This window comes from Mizuhopecten yessoensis, unplaced genomic scaffold (assembly GCF_002113885.1).
Source record: "Mizuhopecten yessoensis strain PY_sf001 unplaced genomic scaffold, ASM211388v2 scaffold7201, whole genome shotgun sequence".
NCBI lineage: Eukaryota > Metazoa > Mollusca > Bivalvia > Pectinida > Pectinidae > Mizuhopecten > Mizuhopecten yessoensis.
In genome coordinates, this window is record NW_018406931.1 from 64,097 (window position 1) to 84,642 (window position 20,546).

A 20,546-nucleotide genomic window follows, 5' to 3' on the forward strand; every position below is an offset into this window, starting at 1 on the left:
TTTTGGCCCCGCCCCTCAGGCCCCTGGGGGCTTAGGACTAAACCGGCAACTATTTTTGTTGACCTTTGTCCATGGAAGGTCCCTGCAAAATTTCATTGAAATTGGTTCAGGGGTTTTGGAGAAGAAGTCGAAAATGTGAATTGTTTACGGACGCACGACGGACGACGGACGACGACGGACAAAAGGCGATCGCAATAGGTCACTGGAGACTTTGTCTCAGGTGACCTAAAAAAAGGGCACAGGGTTTTGCTATCTGTTATTTGGTACTGACAAGGTCAAAGGGAATTTTCGTTTAGCTCAATTGTTAAAGCTAGTAAAATCGCTATGTGAACAGGTTACATTATAAAACAGTGTTATACATGTATTCCCTTTTTCTGACGAGCTGAATAGTGAAGTTAACAAGACTGCAGTGACAAGTTTTCAGTCATTTACTATAAAGATATTAACCATCATGAATGATCGCAAAGTGAGAAGTAGATCTAACTTCAAATTAATAATAACTTCAATAATAAAATGATTGTGGGGCACTTAAGTGCCCTCCTAGTGGGGAATAGTGAATAAAGAATGATTTCATAAGAGCTATGTCTAAATTCAACCAGCAACTTTCAGAGAAGATGTCAATTAAAGTTGCATTCATTGTTATGAGATACCCAGCCTTTCAGCCCACCTAGGGTTGGGCTCGGGGGATAGAAATCTCAGCATTAAGAGAACTGTAAAATGATACAAATACAGGGCCTGTATCACTCACCTGAATATTTAAGCAGTCATAGCAAAATATTTTCTTGCACTGAAAAAATATTTCCCTCACAAACTTTGTTGGCTCCATCTGTTGAAACTACCAGCAAAATATTATTATAAGATTCTATGCTTTTTGATTCTTCTTCAGAAGTGACTTGACATATTTCCCCCTGTGTTCTTGTAAGTAGGTCAATGTCATTTTCCTTCTCAAATTGGTTAGCTCTATTCCAAAAAGCTACCAGCCAAATCTTACGAATCCATTCCTTTAAGTTCTCAAGCCAAATATTATAATTTTATGAATTTTAATTCTTCAGAAGTAGTTTGAACCGTTTGACATATTTGAACGCTATGACCTTGAAAGTAAGTCAAGGTTATTTTCATTCACAAACTTTGTTTGGCTCTGTCCCAGGAAATAACCAGCCAAACATTAAGGTTCTATACCTTCCAGTTCTTCAGAAGAAGTTGTACTAAGCGTTAGATATATCTGACTCCTGTGACTTTGAAAGTAGGTTAAGGTAAATTTTGTTTTCAAACTTTGTCAGGCTCTATTCCAGGAAGCCACCATCCAAATATAAAGATTCTATAGCTTTCAGTTCTTCAGAAGAAGTCGTTTGAAGTATTTGACACATTTGACCCCTGTGACCTTGAAAGTAGGTAAAGGTCATTTTCATTCTCAAACTTTGTTGGGATCCATCACAGGAAGCCATCAGCCAAATATGAAGATTCTATACCTTTTAGTTCTTCAAAAGAAGTCGTTTTTGACATGTTTGACCCCTGTGACCTTGAAGGAATTTAGGAAATATTTGCTAGAGTTATTAAGCAGAAACTCCAGATAATGACATTTTTCGTTAATCAAGTGGCCATATCTCTGCCTAATGGACTCCGCTTAAAGTGGTTGTCAAACTTGGCCGAGCCCTTAATGAGTTGAACCCTGTTACTAAGTTTGAAGACAATCCGATAATATTTGCGAGAGTAAATGAACAGAAACTGAAGATAATGATGTTTTTTGTTATTCAAGGGACCACAACTCCGCCCAAATAAAGTCCACTGAAAATGGTCATAGTACTTGGCCAAGTCCTTAGGCATTTAACCCTGTGACCAAGTTTGAAGAAAATCGGTTAACATTTGATGTAATTATTGCACTTAAACGAAACGAGGCAGATAATGTTTTTCGTTATTCAGGGGCCATTACTCTGCCAAATGGGCTGCTGAAAGTGGTCATCGAACTTGGCCGAGCCCTTAAGACATTTAACCCTGTGACCAAGTTTGAAGAAATTTGGTGAACATTTGTTGTAATTATTGCACCAAAACGAAGCATGACAGACAGATGGACAAACCCAAATTTATATCCCCCGTATAAGGCCTAAGGTATATCACTCACCTGAGGAACAGAATTAGTGACTATTTAACAAAGATATCTAGTATACATACTTGGTCCACCTTTTCCTTTGAAGGTCTTGGCCACAATACAGGTAGGCTTGCCCTTGACAGTGGTAGCATCATGGAATGCTTTACAAAGCTCCTCCACACTATGTCCATTCACAACATAGGTGTTCCACCTGTTAACAATGAACAGGTGATCAGGTAAAAAACCACAACATAGATGTTCTACCTGTCAACAATGAACAGGTGATCAGGTAATAGGTGTTCTACCTGTCAACAATCAACAGGTGATCAAGTAATAGGTGTTCTACCTGTTAACAATCAACAGGTGATCAGGTAAAAAACCCACAACATAGGTGTTCTACCTGTCATGAACAGGTGATCAGGTAATAGGCGTTCTACCTGTCAACAATCAACAGGTGATCAGGTAAAAAAACCCACAACATCGGTGTTCTACCTGTCAACAATGAACAGGGGATCAGGTAAAAAACCCACAACATAGGTGTTCTACCTGTCAACAATCAACAGGTGATCAGGTAAAAAAACCCACAACATCGGTGTTCTACCTGTCAACAATCAACAGGGGATCAGGTAAAAAAAAACACAACATAGATGTTCTACCTGTCAACAATGAACCGGTGATCAGGTAATAGGTGTTCTACCTGTCAACAATGAACAGGGGATCAGGTAAAAAAAAACACAACATAGATGTTCTACCTGTCAACAATCAACAGGTGATCAGGTAATAGGTGTTCTACCTGTCAATAATCAACAGGTGATCAGGTAATAAGTGTTCTACCTGTCAACAATCAACAGGTGATCAGGTAAAAAACCCACAACATAGGTGTTCTACCTTTTAACAATCCACAGGTGATCAGGTAACAAACCACAACATAGGTGTTCTACCTGTTAACAATCAACAGGTGATCAGGTAAAAACCCCACAATATAGGCATTTTACCTGTCAACAATCAACAGGTGATCAGGTAAAAGGTGTTCTACCTGTCAACAATCAACAGGGGATCAGGTAAAAAAAAACACAACATAGATGTTCTACCTGTCAACAATGAACAGGTGATCAGGTAATAGGTGTTCTACCGGTCAATAATCAACAGGTGATCAGGTAATAGGTGTTCTACCGGTCAACAATCAACAGGTGATCAGGTAATAGGTGTTCTACCTGTCAACAATGAACAGGTGATCAAGTAATAGGTGTTCTACCTGTCAACAATCAACAGGTGATCAGGTAAAAGGTGTTCTACCTGTCAACAATCAACAGGTGATCAGGGAAAAAAAACCATAACATAGGTGTTCTACCTGTCAACAATCAACAGGTGATCAGGTAAAAGGTGTTCTACCTGTCAACAATCAACAGGTGATCAGGTAAAAAAAACCATAACATAGGTGTTCTACCTGTCAACAATCAACAGGTGATCAGGTAAAAAACCCACAACATAGGTGTTCTACCTGCCAACAATCAACAGGTGATCAGGTAATAGGCGTTCTACCTGTCAATAATCAACAGGTGATCAGGTAAAAAACCCACAAAATAGGTGTTCTACCTGTTAACAATCAACAGGTGATCAGGTAATAAACCACAACATCGATGTTCTACCTGTCAACAATCAACAATCAACAGGTGATCAGGAAATAGGTGTTCTACCTGTCAATAATCAACAGGTGATCAGGTAAAAAACCCAAAACATAGGTGTTCTACCTGTTAACAATCAACAGGTGATCAGGTAATGAACCACAACATAGGCATTTTACCTGTCAACAATCAACAAGTGATCAGGTAATAGGTGTTCTACCTGTCAATAATCAACAGGTGATCAGGTAAAAGGGGTTCTACCTGTCAACAATCAACAATCAACAGGTGATCAGGAAATAGGTGTTCTACCTGTCAATAATCAACAGGTGATCAGGTAAAAAACCCACAAAATAGGTGTTCTACCTGTTAACAATCAACAGGGGATCAGGTAAAAGGTGTTCTACCTGTCACCAATCAACAGGTGATCAGGTAAAAAACCCAAAACATAGGTGTTCTACCGGTTAACAATCAACAGGTGATCAGGTAATAAACCACAACATCGATGTTCTACCTGTCAACAATCAACCGGTGATCAGGTAAAAAACCCACAAAATAGGTGTTCTACCTGTTAACAATCAACAGGTGATCAGGTAATAAACCACAACATAGGCATTTTACCTGTCAACAATCAACAGGTGATCAGGTAATAGGTGTTCTACCTGTCAATAATCAACAGGTGATCAGGTAAAAAACCCAAAACATAGGTGTTCTACCGGTTAACAATCAACAGGTGATCAGGTAATAGGTGTTCTACCTGTCAACAATCAACAGGTGATCAGGTAATAAACCACAACATCGGTGTTCTACCTGTCAACAATCAACAGGTGATCAGGTAATAGGTGTTCTACTTGTCAACAATCAACAGGTGATCAGGTGATAGGTGTTCTACCTGTCAACAATCAACAGGTGATCAGGTAAAAAACCACAACATAGGTGTTCTACCTGTTAACAATCAACAGGTGATCAGGTAAAAACCCCACAATATTATAGGCATTTTACCTGTCAACAATCAACAAGTGATCAGGTAATAGGTGTTCTACCTGTCAATAATCAACAGGTGATCAGGTAAAACCCCCACAACATAGGTGTTCTACCTGTTAACAATCAACAGGTGATCAGGTAAAAAACCCACAACATAGGTGTTCTACCTGTCAACAATCAACAGGTGATCAGGTAATAGGTGTTCTACCTGTCAACAATCAACAGGTGATCAGGTAAAAAACCCACAACATAGGTGTTCTACCTGTCAACAATCAACAGGTGATCAGGTAATAGGTGTTCTACCTGTCAACAATCAACAGGTGATCAGGTAATAAACCCACAACATAGGTGTTCTACCTGTCAACAATCAACAGGTGATCAGGTAATAGGTGTTCTACCTGTCAACAATCAACAGGTGATCAGGTAAAAAACCCACAACATAGGTGTTCTACCTGTCAACAATCAACAGGTGATCAGGTAATAGGTGTTCTACCTGTCAACAATCAACAGGTGATCAGGTAAAAAACCCACAACATAGGTGTTCTACCTGTCAACAATCAACAGGTGATCAGGTAATAGGTGTTCTACCTGTCAACAATCAACAGGTGATCAGGTAAAAAACCCACAACATAGGTGTTCTACCTGTCAACAATCAACAGGTGATCAGGTAATAGGTGTTCTACCTGTCAACAATCAACAGGTGATCAGGTAATAAGTGTTCTACCTGTCAACAATCAACAGGTGATCAGGTAAAAAACCCACAACATAGGTGTTCTACCTGTCAACAATCAACAGGTGATCAGGTAATAGGTGTTCTACCTGTCAACAATCAACAGGTGATCAGGTAATAAACCCACAACATAGGTGTTCTACCTGTCAACAATCAACAGGTGATCAGGTAATAGGTGTTCTACCTGTCAACAATCAACAGGTGATCAGGTAATAAACCCACAACATAGGTGTTCTACCTGTCAACAATCAACAGGTGATCAGGTAATAGGTGTTCTACCTGTCAACAATCAACAGGTGATCAGGTAATAAACCCACAACATAGGTGTTCTACCTGTCAACAATCAACAGGTGATCAGGTAATAGGTGTTCTACCTGTCAACAATCAACAGGTGATCAGGTAATAAACCCACAACATAGGTGTTCTACCTGTCAACAATCAACAGGTGATCAGGTAATAGGTGTTCTACCTGTCAACAATCAACAGGTGATCAGGTAATAAGTGTTCTACCTGTCAACAATCAACAGGTGATCAGGTAAAAAACCCACAACATAGGTGTTCTACCTGTCAACAATCAACAGGTGATCAGGTAATAGGTGTTCTACCTGTCAACAATCAACAGGTGATCAGGTAATAAACCCACAACATAGGTGTTCTACCTGTCAACAATCAACAGGTGATCAGGTAATAGGTGTTCTACCTGTCAACAATCAACAGGTGATCAGGTAATAAACCCACAACATAGGTGTTCTACCTGTCAACAATCAACAGGTGATCAGGTAATAGGTGTTCTACCTGTCAACAATCAACAGGTGATCAGGTAAAAAACCCACAACATAGGTGTTCTACCTGTCAACAATCAACAGGTGATCAGGTAATAGGTGTTCTACCTGTCAACAATCAACAGGTGATCAGGTAATAGGTGTTCTACCTGTCAACAATCAACAGGTGATCAGGTAATAGGTGTTCTACCTGTCAACAATCAACAGGTGATCAGGTAATAGGTGTTCTACCTGTCAACAATCAACAGGTGATCAGGTAATAGGTGTTCTACCTGTCAACAATCAACAGGTGATCAGGTAAAAAACCCACAACATAGGTGTTCTACCTGTCAACAATCAACAGGTGATCAGGTAATAGGTGTTCTACCTGTCAACAATCAACAGGTGATCAGGTAATAGGTGTTCTACCTGTCAACAATCAACAGGTGATCAGGTAATAGGTGTTCTACCTGTCAACAATCAACAGGTGATCAGGTAATAGGTGTTCTACCTGTCAACAATCAACAGGTGATCAGGTAATAGGTGTTCTACCTGTCAACAATCAACAGGTGATCAGGTAAAAAACCCACAACATAGGTGTTCTACCTGTCAACAATCAACAGGTGATCAGGTAATAGGTGTTCTACCTGTCAACAATCAACAGGTGATCAGGTAAAAAACCCACAACATAGGTGTTCTACCTGTCAACAATCAACAGGTGATCAGGTAATAGGTGTTCTACCTGTCAACAATCAACAGGTGATCAGGTAATAGGTGTTCTACCTGTCAACAATCAACAGGTGATCAGGTAATAGGTGTTCTACCTGTCAACAATCAACAGGTGATCAGGTAATAGGTGTTCTACCTGTCAACAATCAACAGGTGATCAGGTAATAGGTGTTCTACCTGTCAACAATCAACAGGTGATCAGGTAATAAACCACAACATCGGTGTTCTACCTGTCAACAATCAACAGGTGATCAGGTAATAGGTGTTCTACTTGTCAACAATCAACAGGTGATCAGGTGATAGGTGTTCTACCTGTCAACAATCAACAGGTGATCAGGTAAAAAACCACAACATAGGTGTTCTACCTGTTAACAATCAACAGGTGATCAGGTAAAAAACCCACAACATAGGTGTTCTACCTGTCAACAATCAACAGGTGATCAGGTAATAGGTGTTCTACCTGTCAACAATCGACAGGTGATCAGGTAATAGGTGTTCTACCTGTCAACAATCAACAGGTGTTCAGGTAAAAACCCACAACATAGGTGTTCTACCTGTTAACAATCAACAGGTGATCAGGTAATAAACCACAACATAGGTGTTCTACCTGTCAACAATCAACAGGTGATCAGGTAATAGGTGTTCTACCTGTCAACAATCAACAGGTGATCAGGAAATAAACCACAACATCGGTGTTCTACCTATTATGAAGAACATACAGACACCTATGTGTTTCTGTGAATACACTTAATTTCAGGCTTACCCAAAGCTCTCAGCCCTAGCCTTATAGACTTCAAGGTTGTGCTGCAGACTGGTGGGTTCACTCTGTCCGAGACGGTTCACATCAAAGATGGCCACCACATTATCCAGTTTGTAGCAGCTAGCGAAGGACATAGCCTCCCAGATAGAGCCCTCAGCACTCTCCCCATCCCCAATCACACAGTACACACGGTAGTCAGCTTTGTCAAAATACTTCCCTGTGTAGGCCATCCCCACAGCAACACTCAAACCCTGGCCCAATGATCCTGTTGCAACATCGACGAAGTTCAGTCGAGGGGTGGGATGTCCCTCCAGGTCAGAGTGAATTTTCCTGAGATTCAGCAGATCCTCTGTGGGGAACAGTCCTGCTTCAGCCCAGGCTGCATACAGTATCGGGGCAGCATGACCCTGTGGTGGTAGAAAATTGCATTCATTTGATTTCCTACAGCTAAATGTTTCAGTGTATGTCATACATTTAATTTCCACTGCAAAATCTTCTAAAAGCACAAGCAGAAGAAATGTGTTCATAGGACTATGAACCCAAATTGATGAGCGCCACTCAAATAACACGAAGCAAACATTTCAGGAATCTTGCTTGTACTGACAATGCAGACACTTCAATATTGCAAGTACAAGAAATACCTATATTAAGATCAATAACTATAAAAGTAAGAATGACAATATATTTACTGAACACCATTTGTCATTTTCATGCCGATATGAATGCAAATCGGTTACATACATATTCAATTAGACCGCTAGCCTGTAAACCAGTTTCCTAAGATGGTTTATACAAGAGGCCCAATGGGCCTGAATCGATTACACTTGTAATCTTAATAGTGGACTAATATACAGCTACAGGAAAAATATCTGTGTTCGATTCATTTGAATCTCTTCAATGAATTAAACATGACGCCTGTGACCTTTCAAGTCGAACAAGGACATTAAAGTTGAACAGAGGTTATAGCCTTCCGTCCCAGCATGCTTCTGGCTAAATATCATTACCCTGGACCTTTTGAATATTCAGAACAAGTCATTTAAAGATTTAAACATATTTGATCCCTGTGACCTTGAATATGAGCGAAGGTTATCATTTGAACAAACTTGGTAGCCCTTCATCCCAGCATGTTACTGGCCAAATATCATCATCCAAGGCCTTTTGGTTATTGAGAAGTTGTTTAAAGGTTTTTAATATTTTTGACCCCTGTGACCTTGAAAATGAGTCATTTATTTGAACGAACTTGGTAGCCCATCATCTGAGCATAATACTGGTCAAATATCATTATTCTAGGCCTCTTTGGTATTCAGGAGAAGTTGTTAAAAGGTTTTAAACATATTTGGCCCCTGTGACCTTGAAAATGGGCAAGGTTATTTGTTTGAACAAACTTGGTAGCCCTTCATCCATGCATGTTACAGGCCCAATATCAGTACCCTGGGCCTTTTGGTAACTGAGAAGTCGTTTGAAGATTTTAACACATTTGAACCCTGCGACCTTGAAAGTGGGTCAAGGTCATTCATTTGAACAAACTTGGTAGCCCTTTATCCCATTATGCAACATGCCAAATTTCAGTACCCTGGGGATTTTGGTTATTGAGAAGATGTTGTTTGAAGATTTTAAGACATCTGACCCGGTGACCTTGAAAGTGGGTCAAGGTCATTCATTTGAACAAATATGGTAACCCTTCATCCCATCATGCTACAGGCTTAATATCAGTACCCTGGGCCTTTTGGTTATTGAGAAGTCTTTTGAAGATTTAAAGACATCTGACCCCAGTGACCTTGAAAGTGGGTCAAGGTCATTCATTTGAACAAACTTGGTAGCCCTTCATCCATGCATTCTACAGGCCCAATATCAGTACCCTGGGCCTTTGGGTTGTTGAGAAGAAGTGGTTTTAATGGAAAAGTTGACGACGGATGGATGACGTACGCCGCACTATGGCATAAGATCACTTTCCCTTTGGGCAGGTGAGCTAAATATACAAACCCATTAATATTATGATAATGAACTTAAACAAGAGATCCTGGAGGGATCTTGGCACCCACCATTGTACCATTTTCATTAGTTCTATGTCAGTTCGATCTTTTCTCTTCTTTTCTCTAATCTGTTTGATCGAGTCATGTTAACAGTAAATGAACCTTGAGGTAACTTTTTATCTAAACTTAATACTGCTGTGTATAAAAGACAACCTTCAAAGTGAGTTTTGTCATTTCATATATTTATTTGTACAGTACTTAATGTGAAAGAAATAGAATTGATCATTGCAATATGAGAAAGATCTGTTAAGTTCTTCCTTCAGCCATTTTGTTTTTATGATTAGTCTCAAAATATAACGAGGGATCAAGGGGAACCTACACATCAAATTTGAGAAAGATCCCTACTATTATTCCTGAGAAATAGTACTAACATACCTTCAATGTCAAAAATCGAAGCCTGTCTGCCAGTTTGTTTATCTGATCAGTCTCAAAAGTAAATATACACAACTAAGGACCAAAGGGAACCTGCATATCAAATTTTAGAACGATCCCTCCAGTTCTTCATGAGAAATAGCGATAACAAACCTTTAATGTCAAAATCCAAGATGGCTGCCTGTCGGCCATGTTGTTTATCCGATCAGTCTCCAAAGTTGCCCTGCACAACTAAGGACCAAGGGGAACCTACATATACAATTACAGAAAGATCCCTGCAGTACTCCCTGAGAAATAGTGATAACAAACCTTCACTATAAAAATCCAAGATGGCTGCCTGTCGGCCATGTTAATTATCCGATCAGTCTCAAAAGTTGCCCTGCACAACTACGGACCAAGGGGAACCTACATATAAAAGTTGAAAAAGATCACTCTAGTACTGCTTGAGAAATAGCAATAACAAACCTTCATCATCAAAATCCAAGATGGCTGCCTGTCGGCCATGTTGTTTATCAGTCTCAAAAGTTGCCTTGCACAACTAATAACCAAGGGGAACCTACATAGGAAATTTGAGAAAGATTCCTCTGGTTCTCTTAAGAAATAGCAATAACAAGAATTGTTTAAGGACGGACGATGGACCAGACGCCGGGTGATCTGAATAGCCCACCATCAGATGATGGTGGGCTAAAAACAGAGGACAGTTGATCTGTATGGTGGACAGGATAAATAACTATTTTGAAGGTTAATTCCCAAAGACAGTAACAGTTGTTTTCTATCTTTCATCAGTGGAAGTAGTCCTTGGAAAGCTCTATCAACATTGGACAATATAAAGACCTTTTTGAGAGGTTTAATACTTTCAACAAGACCAAGTGATCACTGACAAGAATTACCAACCATGCACAAGTTGAAAAGGTCATTGAAGTTGACTACTTTTACAGAATATAGCATTCGTTATAGTCACCTATTTGCACATGAAACAGGGTGATTGTAAGGTTAGCATTCTTAGACAAAATTGTCAGTGGGCGAGACACTAACCTTGGACAAGATGAAGCAGTTGTTGGAGAGTTACAAGTCTCTAAAGGTTGTGTAAATGAAAGGAAAGAGAGACCAATGGAAACGACAAACACAAAATGCCCTCTCCACTAATGACAGACTTGGTATAAAACAAGAGGCCCAATGGGCCTAAATCGCTCACCTGGTATTAATCTCACACTTGTAATCTTAAAAGTGGACTAAAATACAGCTACAGGGAGAATATCAGTGTTTGATTCATAAGAACCTATTAAAAGATTTAAACATATGTCGCCTGTGACTTTGAATGTCCAACAAGGACATTAGGTTGAACAGAGTTTAAAGTCTTCCAACCCAGCATGCCTTTGGCAAATTATCATAACCCTGGACCTATTGGTTATACAGAACAATTCATTTAAAGATTTAAACAGATATTGACCACTGTGACCTTGAATATGGGCGAAGGTCATTCATTTTGACAAAATTGGTAGCCCTTAATCCCTACCTGTTAATGACCAAATATCATCACCCTTGGCCTTTAGCTAATTTAGAAGAAGTCGTTTAAAGGTTTTTAACATATTTGACCCCTGTGACCTTGAAAATAAGTCAAGGTCGTTCATTCGAACAAACTTGGTAGCCCTTCATCACAGCATGCTACTGGCCAAATAACATCATCCTAGGCCTTTTGGTTACCGAGAAGAAGTTGTTTAAAGGTTTTTAACATATTTGACCCCTGTGACCTTGAATATAAGTCAAGGTCGTTCATTCGGACAAACTTGATAGCCCTTATCCCAGCATGCTACTGGCCAAATAGCATTATCCTAGGCCTCCTGGTTATTCAGAAGAAGTTGTATAAAAGTTTTAAACATATTTGAACCCAGTGAACTTGAATATAAGTAAAGATCATTCATTTGAACAAACTTGGTTGCCCTTTATCCCAGCAGGCTACTGGCCAAATATCATTATCCTAAGCCTCTTGGTTATTCAGAAGAAGTTGTTTAAAGGTTTTAAACATATTTGACCCTGTGACCTTGAAAATAAGTCAAGGTCATTCATTCGAACAAACTTGGTACCCCTTCATCACAGCATGCTACTGGCCAAATAACATCATCCTAGGCCTTTTGGGTATTGAGTAGAAGTTGTTTAAAGGTTTTTAACATATTTGACCCCTGTGACCTTGAACATAAGTAAAGGTCATTCATTTGAACAAACTTGGTAGCCCTTCATCCCAGCATGCTACTAGCCAAAAATCATCACTCTGGGCATTTTGATTATTCAGAAGAAGTTGTTTAAAGTAAAATAGTGACACCGGACGACGGACGACGGACGCTGCACCATCGCATAAGCTCACTTGGCCCTTTGGGCCAGGTGAGCTAAAAATATTGTTTCGAAAGCATTCATCCGAGAATTACCTACATTGGACAGGATGGTGAGTCTTTATATATAGGCTTGTTTTGCTTTGTCTAGGATTTTATATCTTGGTAACAGCTAAGGTCATATGAAAAACAGGTACAAACTACATCATGAGACACTGCCGGAAAAAAAGTGTAGGTAGGACAGAAAAAATTGAGATCCCCATGAGGTCCCCATGGCCAGTCTTGCAATGAGGACAATGGGGACGCAATATTGGGGACAGCAATCACTTTTGTTTTGTCATCTAAGTAGAATACAACACAAATTCTGATGTTGTGACTGGTTTGCCTTGTACAAGGTAAGGCAGTCTTTAGATAGTAACCTATCTTGGAGAGTGAAGCAGTCTTGGGAGGGTTATTTACCTTGAACAAGATAAAGCTGTCTTTAGATAGTAACCTATCTTGGAGAGTGAAGCAGTCTTAGGGGGGTTATTTACCTTATACAAGATAAAGCTGTCTTTAGATAGTAACGTCTTTAGATAGTAACCTATCTTGGAGAGTGAAGCAGTCTTAGGGGGTTATTTACCTTGTACAAGATATTAACCTATCTTGGAGAGTGAAGCAGTCTTGGGAGGGTTATTTACCTTGACCAAGATAAAGCTGTCTTTAGATAGTAACCTATCTTGGAGAGTGAAGCAGTCTTAGGGGGGTTATGTACCTTGTACAAGATAAAGCTGTCTTTAGATATTAACCTATCTTAGAGAGTGAAGCAGTCTTAGGAGGGTTATTTACCTTGTACAAGATAAAGCTGTCTTAAAATAGTAACCTTTCTTGGAGAGTGAAGCAGTCTTAGGGGGGTTATTTACCTTGTACAAGATAAAGCTGTCTTAAAATAGTAACCTTTCTTGGAGAGCGAAGCAGGCTTAGGGGGGTTATTTACCTTGTACAATATAAAGCTGTCTTTAGATAGTAACCTATCTTGGAGAGTGAAGCAGTCTTTGGAGGGTTATTTACCTTGTACAAGATAAAGCTGCCTTTAGATGGTAACCCATCTTGGAGAGTGAAGCAGTCTTAGGAGGGTTATTTACCTTGTACAAGATAAAGCTGTCTTTAGATAGTAACCTATCTTGGAGAGTGAAGCAGTCTTAGGAAGGTTATTTACCTTGTACAAGATAAAGCTGCCTTTAGATGGTAACCTATATTGGAGAGTGAAGCAGTCTTAGGAGGGTTATTTACCTTGTACAAGATAAAGCTGTCTTTAGATAGTAACCTATCTTGGGGAGTGAAGCAGTCTTAGGAGGGTGATTTACCTTGTACAAGATAAAGCTGTCTTTAGATAGTAATTTATCTTGGAGAGTGAAGCAGTCTTGGGAGGGTTATTTACCTTGTACAAGATAATCCTGTCTTTAGATAGTAATTTATCTTGGGGAGTGAAGCAGTCTTAGTAGGGTTATTTACCTTGTACAAGATAAAGCTGTCTTTAGATAGTAATTTATCTTGGAGAGTGAAGCAGTCTTGGGAGGGTTATTTACCTTGTACAAGATAAACCTGTCTTTAGATAGTAATTTATCTTGGGGAGTGAAGCAGTCTTAGGAGGGTTATTTACCTTGTACAAGATAAAGCTGTCTTTAGATATAAACCTGTTATTTTCTCCCGCATTTTAATACCATAAAAAATACCTTCACTGCGAAGTTGTATTTTTGACTCCAATGCACCGAACTATCATCAATTAAATTCATCAACAATTCTTCCCTTTTCACCATTTTTTCCCATGGCAACACATTCGCCTATTTTGAAATGTGGGAATGCTGAGCTTGCCATGGTTTGTTTACATGTGTATTATACATGTGTAAAAAGTGATTATGTAATCGGTTTTGTTAAAAGTGCACAGGGTCACAGGTCCTGTTGAAAGAAGTGCGTTGTCTGTGACGTAATAGCGCGTGTCAGCTGTCTTGATCGAGGTAGATCAAGACAGGTTTATCTTTTCCCTACTAAAAACGGGAATGTACCTGTGAGGTGTGGGGGGGAAAAGCTGTCTTTAGATATTAACCTATCTTGGAGAGTGAAGCAGTCTTAGGATGTTATTTACCTTGTACAAGATAAAGCTGTCTTTAGATAGTAACCTATCTTGTAGAGTGAAGCAGTCTTAGGGGGTTATTTACCTTGTACAAGATAAAGCTGTCTTTAGATATTAACCTATCTTTGAGAGTGAAGCAGTCTTAGGAGGGTTATTTATTTACCTTGTACAAGATAAAGCAGTCTTTAGATGGTAACCTATTTTGGAGAGTGAAGCAGTCTTAGGGGGTTATTTACCTTGTACAAGATAAAGCTGTCTTTAGATATTAACCTATCTTTGAGAGTGAAGCAGTCTTAGGAGGGTTATATACCTTGTACAAGATAAAGCAGTCTTAAGATGGTAACCTATCTTGGAGAGTGAAGCAGTCTTAGGGGGTTATTTACCTTGTACAAGATAAAGCTGTCTTTAGATAGTAACCTATCTTGGAGAGTGAAGCAGTCTTAGGAAGGTTATTTACCTTGTACAAGATAAAGCTGTCTTTAGATATTAACCATTCTTGGAGAGTGAAGCAGTCTTAGGGGGTTATTTACCTTGTACAAGATAAAGCTGTCTTTAGATATTAACCTATCTTTGAGAGTGAAGCAGTCTTAGGAGGGTTATTTACCTTGTACAACATAAAGCTGTCTTTAGATATTAACCTATCTTTGAGAGTGAAGCAGTCTTAGGAGGGTTATTTACCTTGTACAACATAAAGCTGTCTTTAGATATTAACCTATCTTTGAGAGTGAAGCAGTCTTAGGAGGGTTATTTACCTTGTACAAGATAAAGCTGTTTTTCACAATTACTTGCCTTTGACAAGATGAAACGGTTGTGGGTGAGTTACTTGCCTTTGATCAGATGACACAATCATCCGAGAGTTACTTTCCTTGGACAATATGTCTTTGAAAAATTACTTGCCTTAGACAAGATGAAGCAGTTTTTGGAGAGTTACCTACCTTGGACAAGATGAAGCAGTTTTTGGAGAGTTACCTACCTTAAACAAGATGAAACAGTCTTTGGAGAGTTACCTACCTTAGACAAGATGAAGCAGCTTTTGGAGAGTAACCTACCGTGGACAAGATGAAGCAGACAATGAAGAGTTACCTACCTTATACAAGATGAAGCAGTTTTTGGAGAGTTACCTACCTTGGACCAGATGAAGCAGTCTTTGGAGAGTTATACCTACCTTGGACAAGATGAAGCAGTCTTTGGAGAGTTACCTACCTTGGACAAGATGAAGCAGTCTTTGGAGAGTTACCTACCTTGGACTACACCCTTTCTGTATAGAGAGGGTTATCTCCGAGCATCATACTTACCTGCTAGGTTGAACAACTACATATGGCTAACTCCACTTTCGCAATAATTACCCGCCAAGAATAAAAATTAACGCTCCCCTGGTCATGCCTATGACTGGTCCCTCGCGCATGCGCAACCATCTTTTGAAGGCCATAATTTGTTATCTATCAGAAGATGAAACCGTGGGGAGGAGGGCGGGTTACCTAGCAGGTAAGTATGATGCTCGGAGATAACCCTCTCTATACAGAAAGGGTGTAATCTCCTTCGCATCATACTTACCTGCTAGGTTGAACAACTACATATGGCTACTTCAAGAATCCAAAGCTTGAATAGGAGGTGGGAGTTTCAAAAATCAATATAATTATACTCACCCCAAGATCCTGAAGTCAAATCACTGTCTTCTTTCTGATGTCAATACAGCTCGAGCAAACCTGCCGGTCTCTTGACTCATGTTTTTTAGATAATGATTGGTAAATGTTGACTCTGACTTCCAGGATGCAGCCTCCATGATCTCCTCCATTGAAATGCCTTTAAATAAGGCCATGGAGGTCGATAGACTCCTTGTATCATGAGCCTTTGCCATAGAAAAATCTGTGTCTGTGGACTCTTTATAACATCTCTCGATAGTCTGAACAATCCATCTTGAAATTGTGTCTCTTGAAGCAGCATGACACAAGTTATCCTTGTAAGTAACAAACAACTGTTCTACCCCCTTTCTGAACTTCTTGGTTCTTAAAAGGTATTGACTCAAAGCCCTACACGGGCAAACTAACCTGTCCTCCTCAACTGATGACAAACTAGCCATCTTTGGAAGAAAAATACGCTTTGAAACATATGACAAAGAATCATTCTTTGCCAAAAAACCAGGATGTGGAATCAAGGCTACACCTGTCTGATCCCATCTGATATGGCCCTCCTTACAACACAGGGCCTGTAACCCGCTTCTTCTTCTACCTGAAGAAATTGCAACTAAAAACACAGTTTTCAATGTTAAAAACTTTAACGGAACATGGATGAGAGGCTCAAACGGAGCCTTCATTAACATATTTAACACAAGTGTGAGACTCCAAGTAGGAGATAACTTTCTCTTAGAAGGTCTACTATTAAAGTAGGCCTTCAACAGCTTTTCTAATCTTGGGTGGTTACCCACTTTAACTCCATTCCAGCCGGGATGGATTAATGAAATAGCTGATCTATAACCTTGTATAGTACGAACCTGGAGATTCTTAACTGAAAAAAGATACTCCATGAAATCAGCAATCTGAGCTACAGTTGCTGAAAAAGGGTCAAACCTCTTCTCTGCTGCCCATTTTGAATATAGGTTCAGCTTAGCATTGTATGTCTGATATGTGCTAGGTCGTCTAGCCTCAACTGCTCTGTTTGCAACAGCTCTTGAAAATCCTTCCTCACTATACTGTCTCCTGACAGCTTCCATGCAGTCAACTTCAGTATGTCTGGGGATGGATGAAGCCAGCCGTTGTGAGGCTGCTTGATTATGTCCTCCCTCAGAGGTAATCTGATTGGGTGCTCTATCAGCAGATCTATTAGGTCTGGAAACCATGCTTGTCTCTCCCAGAATGGTGCTATTAAGATCAAGGTCATGTGTTCCTGACGGACCTTCCTGATCACCCGTGCTACTAGGGATATTGGAGGATATGCATAAGCATACATTCCTGTCCAATTCTGAGCTAGAGCATCTACAGCCAAAGCCTGGCTGTCTGGGACTGGAGACATGTATACAGGCAACTGATGATTTAGTTTTGAGGCGAACAGATCTATCTGAGGTTCTCTCCAAAAATAAAATACCTGGTTCAGTATCTGTTTCTGAAGAGTCCATTCTGTTGGAATGATCTGAGACCTCCTGGATAGAGCATCTGCAGTCAGGTTTAACCTGCCTGGTATGTGTATTGACTTTAGTTCTATCTTTTCTGTTATACAGAATTGGAGAAGTCTCCAGGTTAACATACACAGTCCTGGAGAATGAGTTCCCCTCTGCTTGTTTATGTATGTTACTACTGTTGAGTTGTCCGACTGTACCAGAACCTTCCTTCCTTGTACTAGTTGACGAATCTGCGTAATTGCTAATTGAACTGCTTTCAGTTTCTTCCAGTTGATATCTCTCGATATCTCTTATGGACCCCATCTCCCTGAGATCCTCAAATTCTCTATGTGGGCCCCCCAGCCCTCTCCCGACGCATCGGTAGTTAGGACTAAATCTACTGATCTGTCCGTCAGTGTTCTGCCTCTGAACACTGTTGTCTCCCCTCTCCACCAAAGGAAGGACTCTGTTAACAACTTGTTGACTGGGATGAGAGCATATATGTCTTTCGTCTTGGGTCTCCAATGATAAAGGAGAAAAAGCTGAATGGGTCTCATGTGTAGTCTTGCCCATGGTATGACCTCTATGCATGAGTTCATCAGACCCAGGATCTGAAGCACATACCGTACTTGAATACTCTCCCTCTGCTCTACTATGGAGAACAGTTTTCTTAGTGTTAAGATTCTTTCCCTTGGAGGAAAGACCAGCCCTAGGTCTAGACGGAAACAGGCTCCGATGTATTGGAAATCCTGAGTAGGGTAAAGCTGAGACTTCAGCCAGTTCGGAAGAAAACCTAACCTGGTTAGCAGTGGTATCGTGCTCTGAACTGCCGAGAATAACTTTTCTCGGAGTTGTTCTCGAAGAAGCCAATCGTCCAGGTATGCATGAGGATGGAACCTCTGACTCCTCAGATGACCTAGTACTACCGAGATTATCTTGACAAATACCCTTGGTCCTGAAGAGATTCCGAAAGGGAGAGCTACGAACTGGTAAGCTCTTCCCTGGAATGCAAATCTTAGATATCTCTGACTTTCTACATGAATAGGGATATGTAAGTATGCGTCTGTTAAGTCTATCGACGCTGCCCAATCGCCCTTGTTTAAGGCTAGGATAATAGATCTTAGATTTTCCATCTTGAAATGTTGGTATCTCACAAACTGATTTAGCGGTTTTAAATTTAGGATGGGTCTGAACCCCCCACTCTTCTTGGGGACAACAAAAAGGGTGTTGTAAAATCCCGGTCCTGGGTTTGATCCCAGTTCTACTATTGCCCCTTTTACAAGAAGGGCCTCGATCTCCGTTACGAGTACCTGAGCTTTCTGTTTGTTTGATGGAACACTGGTGAACTTCATAGCCTCTGACAAGGGCGGTGTTTGACTGAACTCTACTTTGTATCCCTTCGATACTACTCCCAACACAAATTTGTCTGTGGTTATCTCCTCCCAAGCTCTCACAAAATGGAGAAGTCTCCCCCCTACTGGTATCTCCTGTAATGGGACTATCATGGGAGGACTGAGGGTGTGATTCCTAGGGGTTCTGTTGCTGACCCCGTCCTCTCCCTCTATAGGAGTTTGAGGCCTTATTGAGGGGAAAACTAGAGGCTCCTCGTTTGTCCTTATTGTATGTTGAAGATTTCTGACTGTACTGATTAGCTAGTGGGGAAACAAACCCACGACCCCTACCGCTGTCTAGGCGTCTGAATTTCTTATCAGAACCTGACCTGGAGTCCTCTGACTTGTTAGTAGCAGTAGCCATAGCCGGTCTCTTGCCTGGACCTGACCGTTGGACATTACTCAAAGTTCGTGCCGTCTCTCTGACGTCTCTGATTAACTCAGATGACTGGTGTGTGATCTGCTGTACCTTGTTATTAAATAGTAAACCTCCAGCCGGAGGGACCTTCGACAGTTCACCGCGAGTGTTTCTGTCAAATATCTGCATAGCGTCTAGGTATAGATTCCTTCTAGCTAGGACACACCTAGAGGAAGCCCTGACTGACAAATCACCGACATCTGATAGCGTAGCAGCTAGACTACCCAGGAGTTGGGATATGGTCTCGTCAGACGTACCCGTCTCACCCTTCAGCCCTTTAGAAAGCGCTGTTAATATGTAAGATGCATGGGAAATAGCTCTCTGCTGATTTCTTAGTGACTGGTCTATGGACACAAAGGTATTATCCTTGTGAGCATCCTTTGGGTGTAGATCACTCTTACCAGACATCTTGCCCTTCTGGGTAACCGACTGAATGTATGTAGACACTGCCGCGTCTACTTCTGGAACCTTTCCAAACATGTCAAAGTCTGATTCAGGCCACCTATATTGAGACCTATGTCTCGATTTAAACGAGGCAAACTTGGGAAAAGATTTCTCAATCTCTTTCCACGAGTTAATCAGAAGGCCCTCAGCCGGTAAGGAAGGACCTGAGTCCTTGGGAGTATTGGGTAACCCCACAAATGTATCTGCAAGCATGGAAGTTCTTACAACTGTTTGTTCCTCTTTTGTTTCGATGTGCAGCATGTTCTGAATGTCTGCAATCATCTTATTCCAGGAAGGGGGGGTATCTCTATCCTGGGGAAACTCATTTCCATTATCAGAGTTACCGCTCACCGAGTCTGTCTCGGCTGACACACCAGTAATGGTATGAGAGGTATGAGTGAGTGGTCTAGTGTACTGAGAACTCATCCCAACTGATGACCTCTGTTCCTCAATCCACACACGTTTCTTAGAAGGGGAACCCCCATAGGAGACGGAATCATCAAAATCCTCCAAATCAAGTGTATCCTCGTTTTGGACCGGACCGACACTCGTGGCGGTAGCCGGAGCAGGAACCGGGGCAGACATAGCTTCTCTAATCATGCTCCCGATATCATCCTTGAAGCTCCTCACTCCCCCTGAATGAGGTTAAGTACAACAGACTTAGTCATCCCCTTGCCTTTCG

General features: G+C 40.7%; 1 protein-coding gene across 2 annotated transcripts in view; it reads right to left on the minus strand.

Moving 5' to 3' along the window:
- Window positions 1-20,546, minus strand: part of LOC110453208 (transketolase-like) — a 53,996-nt gene that overhangs the window by 8,341 nt on the left and 25,109 nt on the right. For both annotated transcript variants that reach the window (XM_021502061.1, XM_021502062.1), the window contains exons 3-4: window positions 7,676-8,079; window positions 2,170-2,297 (exon numbers count right to left, since the gene is read on the minus strand). In XM_021502061.1, the coding sequence (XP_021357736.1) occupies window positions 2,170-2,297; window positions 7,676-8,079 (532 nt within the window). The remainder of the gene's footprint in view (window positions 1-2,169; window positions 2,298-7,675; window positions 8,080-20,546) is intronic.